This window comes from Gymnogyps californianus, chromosome 1 (assembly GCF_018139145.2).
Source record: "Gymnogyps californianus isolate 813 chromosome 1, ASM1813914v2, whole genome shotgun sequence".
Lineage (NCBI taxonomy): Eukaryota > Metazoa > Chordata > Aves > Accipitriformes > Cathartidae > Gymnogyps > Gymnogyps californianus.
In genome coordinates, this window is record NC_059471.1 from 132,044,585 (window position 1) to 132,057,631 (window position 13,047).

Genomic DNA, 13,047 nt, shown 5'->3' on the forward strand with positions numbered 1-13,047 from the left:
GACTCCTTCTGACAGTAAATGGAGAAAGTTTAGTCATGGAGTAAATGAAAACAGCAATGTGCTAGAATGTTGATTCCCAACATTTCTGAAAAATTCTCACTGATATTCCCTTCTCTTCTTCACCGTCCCCCTCCATCTACGAGCTATCTCTAGCTTCCAGAGAACTGCTTTCTTGCAGAGGATGCTGGGGCTCAAAGACCTGAAAAATTCCTGTGTACAACAGATCTTTGTAGAACACCTGCAGAGGCTGGGATAATTGAGGTACAGTGGCAAAGAGAGGGCTTTGGAGGATGATCACGTGGGAGTGAAATTATACTGGGATGAACAGAATTCAGTTGCTACCACTTAGAGAAGGTACTCAGTTTGAGATGTCATGAGGAGAGCTAGAGAGGCTACAGCTTCTCCCCTTAATCCAGCTGTCTCATTGGAAGAGACATTAGCAATGACAAGATGGCAATGACAGACTCCAGAATTAAGCCATGTCAGATTTGCACCACTGCAGACAGGCAAGACAGAGCCCTGACACAGACCTGCTGTTACTCTTCTCTCCAGAGAAGACAGGAAGGAAACAGTATGCAAAACCGCTAAGTCTATAGCAATCCTAGGTCAGTGATAGGCATCCTTATGGAATGCTATTCCTTCTAAACTACTGTATGATGTGCCCACTTGCCGTGGTTTAACCTCAGTCAGCAACTAAGCACCACGCAGCCGCTTCACCCCTTCCCCCTCCCAGTGGGGTGAGGAGGAGGAAAGAGAAAAAAAAAGTAAAACTCGTGGGTTGAGATAAGAACAGTTTAATAACTAAAGTAAAATATAATACTAACAATAGTAATAATGAAATATAATAATAATAATAATAGTAATTGAATATAACAAAAAAGGAAGGGGGGGAAGAAAAAAAAACCAGTGATGCACAATGCAATTGCTCACCACCCGCTGACCGATACCCAGTTAGTTCCCGAGCCGCGATCCGCACCTCCCGGCCAACTCCCCCCTGTTTATATACTGGGCATGACGTTCCATGGTATGGAATATCCCTTTGGCTAGTTCAGGTCAGCTGCCCCGGCTATGCTCCCTCCCAGCTTCTTGCACACCTGCTTGCTGGCAGAGCACGGGAGACTGAAAAGTCCTTGGCTTAAGATAAGCGCTCCTTAGCAACAACTAAAACATCAGAGTGTTATCAACATCATTCTCACACTAAATCCAAAACACAGCACTGTACCAGCTACTAAAAAGAAAATTAACTCTGTCCCAGCCGAAACCAGGACACCACTCAAGCTCAAACAAACATGTGCTCAAATACAATCTTAAACCAAAATTTATACATTGTCAAGTTATGTGAAAATTCAGAGGCCTGAGGTTGTTTTTGTGGGGTTGTTCAGCTTAAAAAAAAAAAAACAAACCACACAAACCCCAAAAAACGGGGAATTTAAACAAACATCAATGAGCTATGTGCCAAATACATAAAAGAGAAGTACCTGTACAAGGTCTGAAATTGTAGAGCTGCAGACTCTGCTTGCAACTCCACTTCTGCTCCACTGTTAGTCCAGTTAGGACTAACAATGTTCTTTAATAGAAGGAAATACTGCCACACACTTTATTTAGCCAGCCTGTGGTAACCAGGTCCAAGGGAGGTCAGGGGCACAGATAAGAGAGAAAATGACTCATCATTTTCCTAATTTAGTAACGGCTTTACAAATAAGATCGATGACATTCTGTGCTACCAGTAGCCTGGAAATGCTACCTGCAGGTACTGTGCAAAATCAACAAGAAGTATTACAATTCCCTCTCAGAACTCTTCCTCGCCTTTCCTTGAAAGCATCTGGTATTGACACTGTGAAAACGATATTAAACAGAACAGAATTACAGACTTGACCTACCATTCCAAACACAAGCATAGTACTATCTTCATTCTAAATCCAGAAACCTCAACATTGATGAAAAAGGCTTCATTATAACTTTGTTTGAAATTGAACCAATCCCTTAAAGCTTCCAATGAACACAACTAAAAACAAAAGGAAAAACTGCTCAGTGCTACCTGTTTTTATCAGAAGATGGTTTTCATCATGTCTTGTCACTGCTGCTGTTTCCTGATTAAACCTGCAGAGTGCCTGCCACTTTGCAATGTGAAAGAAGTAGTAAGAACTAGCAAGACATAAGCAGGTAGACAGCTTCGTTTCCAATCATTTTTCTCAATCATTTTGCTTACAACATATACTAAATCCACTACTCAAGGTACCAGCCTTATGGGCATAAATATAGCATGAACTTTTGTAAATTCATAAATGAACTGAAACTGAAAGACAGAAAACTGAGAAGGTGGTCAACAAATTAATTCTTCCCTCAAGAAAATCGTTACTGCAACTTATAAGGACTTGGTCAGACCTTCTCCTCCTCCTATTCTAGTTACAATGTTTCCTTCCCTTTCACCCCAGCTTGCCACTCTTTAAACAGAGATTAGAGCCACCACAACTCAGGTAGCAAAGGAAAACAAACAAACAAACCAACCAAAACCATAAACAAAAAACAAAACAGGAGTTCCTCAATCACCATCAGCACAAGGTCAGACAGCTTTGTTCAAATCATCTTTAAGCTGCTCTGGCCAATGTTACACTTGAGTGAATGAGGAGCTCTCACTCTAAGTTTTGAGGAGCCTGCAGAAGAGGCAGTAAAGTCTGCAAGTGACTCCAATTTCAGACTGACTATGTATGAATTTGGCAGGGCAGGAACAACTAAGAAGGGGCTTGGGAGAAGCAAAGAGCCAGAGACAGTGCAAGACAAGACTGTTTAAGGACTGCTTAGAGTTATCGCAACTATAGTACAGTACCTGTTCCTCTCTCTTTTGCTTCCGTAGCTGAAGACCCTCTTCCTCCCGCCTGCGACGCATCTCATCAGGGTTTAGAGATTTGTTCTTGTAGCTCTTCAGTCGGAAATTCTCTTTTCCTGAGGTTGTCATGATTCCTTTACAATGCAATTAAAAAGAGAAGTCAGAAAATAATTACTCTTCAACAACACATCGTTTTATATTCTGTCTCCATCTCTTAATCTCTGTAGCCATGCACTTTCAGCCACTGCCCCCCCGATATCCTGTCACCTAACTTCCAGTAACTTAGAAGGTGTAAAGCAAAATTTCACAGAATTGTCACTTCGGTGTGCCAGTTCTTCACATCAGACCAACAAACTTTTCTTTTACTCTCTGAGGTTGCAAGGCACGAATAAGTGAAGTATTTTACTAAGAAAGAACTGAGATCAATAAGGCAGAGTATACAGCCTGGGCTAAAAATAAAACTGCACTAATAAATCTTAACATTTCTCCACACAGGGAATTAGCCAAACTAATTATATTCGCATCTTCACTCAGAAGTGAAGGGGTCTTAGCTGCTTTTTAGCTTAATTCACTTTGCAAGTCAGTACAGGGGCTTTTTTGCACTCCAAATCCACATTTTAAGTTAATTCAACACAATGCTGTGTTCTTTCTTTCCAGACAAGGCCTAAAAGAAAAATGAAATGGAGAGAAATTCTAGGTGAGGACGGTTTAACCACTGAAAATGCTCACTCCTGCAAAGAAAGCAGTGCTATTCTGCCCCTCCTCCCCAGCCTCTAATCCTGCCACTGTTTATGCAGAGGGGCCTTTTTTCAGTCTATGATTTCCAAGTACTGTCTTACGTAACTCAGTGGATCAGCATTTATAGCTACCCATGATGATTTCCACATGTACAGTGCTGCACTTTGGAGTTACTTAGCACAAAACAATAGCTGTAAAACTGTGTGGAAAGACCATGCACCCCCTTAAATCAATGGGCTGTGGATCAGGTCTCTACTCTTAGTGCTCCATTCTGCTGCTACTTCTCTCCTTACATTCCCCCTTTAAACCCAAGAAAGGTTGGCAACCAAATTCTAAACATTTCAGTATTTCCATGCATCTTCATACAGATGCAGAATCTCCAATACATTGTAAATATCTGCAATTCTGTAATACAAAATTTAGGAAACTACACTATATAAAAAGTTACTCTACAGGGCTTTTGAAGGTCTCTTTCAAATGCCCTAACGTGTTGTATTAAATATGCTACCTACCTCAAATTCCATAAGCACAGAATCACCAGGTGATAAATGATCTCCTGTGCACTTTTTACTTTAAAATGGAGCAACACGAGTGTACACAGGCTCTCAACAGCTTAGGTTTCCTATTTAAAATACATCAAACATAATCGAGTCTACTCTAACCACCTCTTCTTTCAGTTAGCACAAAGAGTTTTAAGAGATTAAAAAAAAAAAAAAGAGAATACCCAAATGTGCTTCTTATTAGAGCCTCTTTTTAAGTTGCTGCTACCTGACAACCATTTATAAGAATTCTGATGATCAGAACAGACTTTCACAGAACACATTTCAGGCATCACTTCAAGTGTTACTGTATTCCACCAACTGAGATTTAAAAAACTGTTAAGGGACACAAAATTACTGTATTCAAGATCAGTCAGTCACAGATTGCACTGAATGCAACATAAAAACCTGTGCATATAGGTAAGTAATTAAGCAGCCTAATTCTGCTGAAAAGGCTCTTCCTGAAATGGCTTTTTTTTTAAATAAAGGTCCTAAAAAAAGATAAGTCTCAGAACACCAGAAGTTCCCTACATCATTCTTAACAGCTTAGAGACCTCTTTCTTCCTGTGTTTAGGTGTCTCAGCTTAAAGCATTCACGTTTCTTGCAATATGCTCAGCAATAACATTTTCTTCCCATTTTTAGTTTAAGTGACTACTACCTGTATATTAAACACACAAACTACTTGGGGAAGCCCTGGATTTTAATTGTAAAAAGAAGTTCAGGCTAACAAATACTCAGAGTACAAAATTCCTTTTGTTTCTAAAACATTTTGAAAGAAATATTTGATATATTTTAGAATTAGCAAAATGAACTCAAACACCAGATGGACAACCATGAGCTAAAAGGACATGCCTAACAGGAAAACGGCTTTGCAGCCACTCCAGCCAATCTGCCCTTGAACATGAACAAACACGGGCATACACAACAGCCCAGATAAGATCTCAGGCCTTCCGTGACATTATTAATAATTTTCCATTTTTGTCTGAAACACGTCTTCTCAAGCTCACAAGATTATATTTGCCTTTATTTGGGATTTCAGGACTTTTATAGCTCCTGTGGTCATTTCACTCCTTCACTTTCAATCCCTAAAAGTTCTTAATTTAAAGAAGTCCTTGATGAGAAACATCTTCATTTCTTAATACTGAATTTCACCTCATTTCTATTATGTAGCCCCTCCGTATGATGTTCCAGTGTTTCTAAACATCAATGACACCATCCAACTTCATCATCAGCAAGTTTCCTTAGCGTATTCTTCCTTATTGTACTTATTTACTTAGTTTCTCCTCATCTGCCAACTTGTGTATTAACTTCTTTCAATTAATTTTGCTTCTGACTTTAAGGTAATAATTTTCATTTTCCTCTCAGAGCTCTATTAGCCCTCTCCCATTGTACTTTACATAATCATTTCATTTATTGAAAATACAGGCACAGGATTTACCTGAATTCTCTGACTGTACCTCAACCCCTCTACCTAACAGCTTCACAAGAATTATCTTCTATTTATTACACCCTTTACAAGCTTTAGCTGCAACTTTTGGCTATGCTCATTTCTGACTTTCAAGCCAGCTCACTTTGCTGACTAACCCCTTCTATTTTCTGAGCAATCTGTACACTTAAAATCCTTTCAAAAAAGTGTATTGTGTTTTACCTGGGAGTAAAGCCTTCCTACAAATTCCTACCACCAAATGACTGGGAAGACAGTTTCTTCTAGTAGAGGTGAAAAAATTAAGCCCCCTTCAGCATTGAGAAGTTACCAATTCAACTAGTAATGAGTTCAGGAATTTATTTCATAGTAGTCCCTCACTGGTAGTAAATAAACAAAATCCCAATGCATAGGCACATATCCATTTTATATACCTGCCTACTAACCTGTGTAACTATTAAATCCAAAGTTATTTTCTAAAAGAAAGCAGCTTTTGTAATATCCTCAAGATCTCCTAAAATCAGTCCTTTCTTCATCATTCTTTTACTGGTTCCCTGACTACTGGTGAAAAATTCAACGACCACATCCAGGATTTCATCTAGTCTGCATCTACTGCTAGCATCTTTAGACCTATTCAGTGTGAACACACAAATTATTTTTTTAGGACTGAAAATATAACTATCCTATGTTAGTAGTTAAAGTCATCCAAGGATTGTTTGCTGCAAATCTCCTCTTCCATTTTTCAGGATGTAGCCTTTCCCCCAGACTAAACCACAGAGGCAAAACAACTCCGAATTGCCTCACTCGTCTTCAGCAGCTTTGTTGTGGCTTAACTGAAAATCTTTCAATGGTCACTTTAAATGCACCCGTGGTTATTTCTTCATAGCAAGCAGCAAACCCTGGATCTTCTCTGCACTATCAAAATTAATGCTACTTCTGGTGAAAATCTGTGGTGGTTGTCATGGAAATGTTCTACCCATCTTTTCTTTCCTAAAGATAGCATAGTATTTTCCACATTTTTTTGATACTGCTGTCTACAGATAAAAACCTCTGGCGACCCAGTGAGGAGTTTTCATGGTGTATGCTTTGGTTTTTTGTGCAGCACCACTCAAACCCCATATGACACTTTCTCCTCCTCAGTTTGGCTGCCATGAAAAAACGATTTTTGTAGTAAAATTAAAAACATCATCTATTCCTGAATGTCTGCATTTCCCTAAGGAAATGATGATCCCCAAATTTTTTGCTGATCAAGACAAGTACCCCACCAAATGTGGATGTGTTCTAAGCACACACTTCTAGGAGAACGGGAAAGTACCGCATTTCTCCTTACTGATCAAGTCAAAGAAATTCAGAGGCACTGGGAAACGCAGAGTCACTTACTGCGATGACCTACCTTGTCCCAAGCAATCATCTAGATAGGAACAAAAATGAACTCCCTGCCTTCTTAAATCAGATATCACTGTCACTAGACTTAAGGGCTTTGCCAGAAGGAATGCCATGTGACTAATGTTCTTGGATATTCCACACGTCAGAGGTATCCAGATGTAAAAATAACAGCCTTACAAATCAAGACCTGCATAATGGTATATATAACCCAGATGACTGAAACAGATTACCAAATACACTGCTGATACTAAAGACTGTTAGAAACAAACTTTCCTTCTTTGGAATTAGGGGTGGGAATAAGAAAAAAAAAATTTATTTCAGAAGCGTAGATCTGTGCAAGAAATTCTACCTTCCAATGGAAATACATCAGAAGAGGAAGACTTGAAAATGAAGGCAGACAAGGAGGCTGAAGAGAAACAGTGTAAGTGATAAAAAAAGTTATCCTCAAGATCCATGATCCAACATACTACCAGTCTACATTTCCTAACTAACAGAGGCAGTTGTTAGAAGGAAAGGTCTCACTGGAGGCATACTTGTGAGCTCTACCGTACCATCAAACTGCTGTCTCTCCTTTAGATTGCTGCCAGAGAGACAGCGAAAAGATAGGAGCCACTGTCGGCCCTGAAAGGACAACCCATGTTGGAAACGGCACTGCCAAGACGGAACTCCAAGCAGTGAGAGAAGCTGGAATTATTCAAGGTAAGGAATGGTTCAGCTATGCTACAAAATCTTTACTTCCAAGGAGATTTTTGTTTGTTTATTGGCTCTGCCATAGGACTCCAGACCTCCTAGAGAATTAAAGTTTCCTCACAATCATGCTTCTTGACATCACGCCAAATACCTACAGCATAGCCTGGACAGATGTTCTAGCAGTTCACTGACGTCGGATTACAGGATGCATCATCTTCTGACACTCTTGGTGAGAGACTGGAAAACCTATCCAATTTTAAAAGCTGCCCTGAAAGCAGCACTTGGTCATTCATTACTCTCATCAACACACTCCCTATAAATCCATGATTTTGGCCACAAATGTGTTCAGTTTTTTCCCCATGAAGTGTAGATTTTGGAAAGTCCTTCTAATTTGCTTTTTGGCAATTCTAAGGCAACAGGTTCAGGATGCTAACACAAGTATTTAAATCTTGTGGAAGTAAACTGTCAGCTTTCTTGGAGGTGACAGACAACGAAAGGCCTTCATAATAAAACCATGAATAATATATGGCATAGAATGATAAAAATATCACCTGTGATTAAAGCTATTTCCCTGGAAAAACTTCTAGAGCAACATCCTACATTTGCCATCATCCTAGAGAGATGAAAACACATCCACCAAGTCTCTACACTGTTGACAGTGTTATCTGAGGGAAAAAAGAAAATACAGAAAATCAGCACACTGACTTCTCTCTTCACTGCCACCTCCTGTTGTTTGAAAAACCGGCTCAACGAGATAAACATTTTGATGAGGCTGTATCTGCTTCTTTTGCAAAATTACTTGACAAAGCATACTGGATTACAGGGGTCTGTGGGAAGTCCATCAGTAGAAACACCCATATCAGCTGAGGGACAGGGGTGTTACTTTCTAATTTCAAATGTCTTCAGTCTCTTGTAAAGCTTGGGACATCTAGAGGAAAGGATATTTAACCATCTCAACTACAAAAAGCTACTGTTCAAGCACAACACAGCCGATTTCTAAAACCTTTGCTTAACTTTCTCTAGCTGTAAAATGGGATTGGGAAACATGCCTCAGGCACTATAAAATTAACAGTTATGGTATTTGTAAAGACCTGTAAAGTAAGTTTTGCTGATGATATATCAAAACCTAGCACTAACAAGGAAACAAAACGATCATGTGAATTTCATTTTCTGTAGCTTGGGAAAGCTGCAGCAGTAGGCATGAGTGCTATTCACTAGCAGGAATGACAGACTTCAGTTTATGCAGAATAGCAAGGACCCACACTCCTAGAGCAACCATTACACAAGAACGATGGAGAAGAAAAAGAACCACCACCTTCTGCTATCCAAAAAGGCCAGAAGATTAAAAGAGCTTCAAATGTAGCACAAGAGTCGTAGCTAAACATGGATAGAATATATAGCCTTGAAACAGGGTTCAGACTTTTAGTGACTTTCTGTCAAAAACTGGAAGTAAGAAGGGGACTTCTTCATGGAATTGCTGCCCATCTCTGTATCTTTCAAAACTGCTTTATTTTGCAGGCTTCCTAGTCCTATTAGGTTTTTTCCATGCCTAGTAGTAGGCCTTAATTCACAATTGTTTCTGTTCTAGCACCTTTATAAACCTTTGAAATAGCAAACCAAGTACTAATCCACCAAATCTATAGCAAATTTGGCATGTTCTAGTTCTAGGCCACTTCGTAAGTTGGACTGGTACTTGCTTAAAAATGAGAACAATCTTAAAACTTAAGACAATTAATGCAAGGCCTGAAAAGACATACAATTTTGCACAATGTGGAACACGATATTACAGACAAATTAAAAACCTCAATATTGACTGTTGCTCAAAAGCAAACAAAAAAAGGAGAAAAGAAAATAGACTGCGTTATCTGAACCATGTTGAGGACACCTGATGTCAAGTTTGTAGGGATGTCAGATTTCAACAATGTGACCTCCTCATCTTCCACAAAAGAAAAAAGGGCTGAAAAGGAGGTTAAAATAAAAATAAACAACCACCATATCAACAGTATTTCTACAAAATGACTAATCTTGAAGGGTCAGTTGAGTATACCCCCAGGTAACATTCAGAAAGATCTGTGCTTACAAAAACCAGGTTTTTTTAAGAGACATGCCTAAAATCAGGCCAACACCAGCTTGCCAGGCCCCTGATCTTCTTTTTTTACACTAAAAAACACACAGAAAGAAACAAAACAAAAAGTCAAGGAAGCATATTTCTGGTTGCAGGAAAAAAACACTAACAGAAATAGAATTACTTGACACTTGGTGCTGTCTCAGAAACTGATCTGACACATCAGCCTGTACTACTAGTTAAGCACACTGACAGCCACACAACTGGGCACTTAAGTCAATTTTTAAAAGTTTAAGGATTATGCTTTTTTTTGCCCCCCCCCCCTTTTTTTTTGAAGAAACACCACTGAAGAGATTAAGAGATTAAGTAGTAATGCATTTACAAGGTTTATTGGAAAACAGTTTTACCAGGGGTGGGGGGGAAATCAATAGAAGATTATATACAATATATCTAGCACTTCACTATACATTTACTATCACAAAGATATTTCCAACATGTTTTGAGTTCCATTTTTTTTAAAGGTCCATTTTGACTTAACAAGGCAGCAGATACAGCTTTCAAAGTTCCAGAAAGCTTTTAACTTGAGCAAGAGGGCAAAAAAACCTGACTCTCAAAGCCAGGTCAACTTAAAAGTAAAACATCTTCAAATTTGTTAACTGAGTCTTTCTGATTTGAGTTGCGAACATAAAATTCCTTTACTGCATTCAAAGTCATTGCAGTGCAATAAATCTGTTTAAATGAAAAAAACTCACCCTGATTTCTATAACCCCACAGTCCAGAATCAACCTGAAACCAAAAAGTTCCCACAAGTCATAAAACAAAGCAGCTAGTGATGGGGAATTAAACTTTTCAGCTGCACAGGATTATACTAACATTAAAAAAAATAACCTCATGTTAATGTGCTCATCTACACGAAATAACAGAAGTGATTATTCCTGTATGCCAAACTGAAATGTAACCTGTCTTTCTTTTAAAGTAGAGATTCATTTGTATTTTGATTAAAATTACAGCACATCCTCCCTGCACTTACAGAATGAGCTGACCCACAATGTATTTTCTGTAAGGTCATATCTAAAAACCAGACCGTTTGAAAAACAGCAGTCATCTCTATCATTTGGCAATCATCATCTGTCTGAAAAAAAAAAAATCATCCTAACACTTCTAACATCCTAACATGCCCTAAACATTCTTTACAAGAGAACAAGAGTGCACCTTTCAGCATTTCATATCATGAAAATAAGAAATCCCAAACTTTAAAACAAATTAGGTTAAAAATAAACTAAATTATTAATTAAGTTGACTTTGTAGTTCCAAGCAACTTTTGTTTGGGGTTGTGAATATCAGAAGGCACTGAAACCAAACCGACCTCATGTTTCCCCTGATGACAATTTGCCTTCAACAAATTTATTGGTTGCTGTGACTCAGCATTATGGAAGATGTGTGCAAAAGCACAAAATAACAGTAAATCAAAATTCTACTGATTTCATACTAGCTTTGGACATCAGCAACCAAGAGTCACATAATACTGATGTATCAGCTGCATCAAGCCAAAACCCAGAGGAACTTTAAAGCTTGATAATGCTCATTCTGCCTCCCTCATCACGTTTACACCTAGTACCCCTCCTACCAAAAGCTCTCTTTCCAACACACAGCACATTCACAAAGACACCTCTTTTCCTTTCTGATCATTTCTCAATAAAAAAAAAAAAAAGTAAAACAAGAACACATAGGCAGTTAAAGAGGTGATCATGTGGAAGCTATACAAAGGAGTCCTGCATCTTTTAAGAGGCAATCTCAGACAAAAAACACATCACAACAATCTAATACTAATCACAACATTATTACCTGACTTTACTTAAGGTAAGTTGTGGTTTGTGTGCCACCAAAGGGTGGCTTGTTTGCCAAAATAACATTTTCGTATATCAACAAGTGAATTCACTTTCAAGTATAACCTTAGCATTAGATTTGGTAGGCTTACAATGCCTTGTTTGGAGATAAATACATTGAGGATGTTTAGCCACAGGATATTTATTTCTAAAATGAGCATATCACTTATGTATAACCTCAACTTTATGCCCAGACTGTAAAAGAATAAAATAAAATAAAGATCTGTGTGTGTCAAACTGGTTAGTTTCTCACAGAACATACGAATCCTCCTGCTGAGCCTGGCAAGCAGTCTGAACTACCAAATAAAAATAGAAAAAGAGAAAATAATTACTCTAGATCATAAGGAAGCTTTCCGCAACTGGCGACTAGCTAAATCTCGAGTCTTATGGCACACTCTTAAAACTCAGAGTCTATTACTCTCTATATACATCCAGGAACACAGCTGTGTTTCTTTCAATTCTAATGCTTTTAGCTTCTGCCTCCTCATGACACTAAGCATTATGTTTCAAGAAAGTATTCACTTTAACCCAATTTAAAATTTCTTCTATGTCACTGAACTCCATTTACTCCTGTCTTACATGAATGGATCAACAAAAGTGACAACGTGATGTCCAATCTACCATTACTTCCTACCACTTTTTCATACCCTCCTACTACTAACATCCTTTTTAAATCAATTCTGGTGAAAGGAAATTTACTGTCTGTCACCTGCCTTAGACTACTTCTACTTTTCATCCTCAAAATTAATTATTAAGCCTGCACAACGTTTAATGCAGTTCAAGACATTCATGAAGTGGCATAATATAATTTCCAGTCCTACTGTTCTACAGATTTTACATTTAGCAGAGGTTTTCACTGAGTGTTTTGTTCAAACTTACCTTTGCTGTTTTTCCAGAGTTCCTCTACCTTCTTCAAAACACTTTAAAAGTACTGATATTTCTACAGGCCTTGCATCCTACTGCTGGCATTCTGTATCTTGAAAACCCCACATTCATTCTTGGAAATAACAGAGAGCAGTTTAACCCATTATTTGCTTGACAGACTTCAAAAATTGTAGCAGACTAAGGATGGATTTTTTCTTCAGAGCAGAAAAAAACTGACTTGCTGTCATATCGCTGCCCTTATCTCTGCAATTTACATCAGCATTTTTTTCATTAGTATTATTATATTATTTAAACAAAGACTTCCATTATGCTTTAGCCCCTTAGTATGAAGCTGGATAATTTGCATATCAGTTCAGCTTCCACTCTTGTTCTCTGAAAAAAAGAGGTGGTCTGGTCTTTCTAACTTGTTGTTTGTCCAATACATCATTCCAGAACCTCCTGTTTAGATATTTCAGCCACTCACAACATTTCATCAAGTAATTCCTTTAACATCTTTTATTTTTCTTGACTTGCTCATAGCCTACCAGGCTCCCTCACATCCCTATTCCCTTTAGCCTTCAGAAGTATTTAAACAAATCCATTAAATTTAGCTATTTGCCACTGCTCT

At 38.3% G+C, this 13,047-nt stretch overlaps 1 protein-coding gene across 1 annotated transcript in view; it reads right to left on the reverse strand.

Moving 5' to 3' along the window:
- The window catches only part of KPNA1 (karyopherin subunit alpha 1), a 56,778-nt gene that overhangs the window by 41,218 nt on the left and 2,513 nt on the right, over positions 1 to 13,047 (reverse strand). Inside the window, exon 2 of the mRNA XM_050894098.1 lies at positions 2,828 to 2,961. Within this exon, the coding sequence (XP_050750055.1) occupies positions 2,828 to 2,956 (129 nt within the window). The 5' untranslated portion in view covers positions 2,957 to 2,961. The remainder of the gene's footprint in view (positions 1 to 2,827; positions 2,962 to 13,047) is intronic.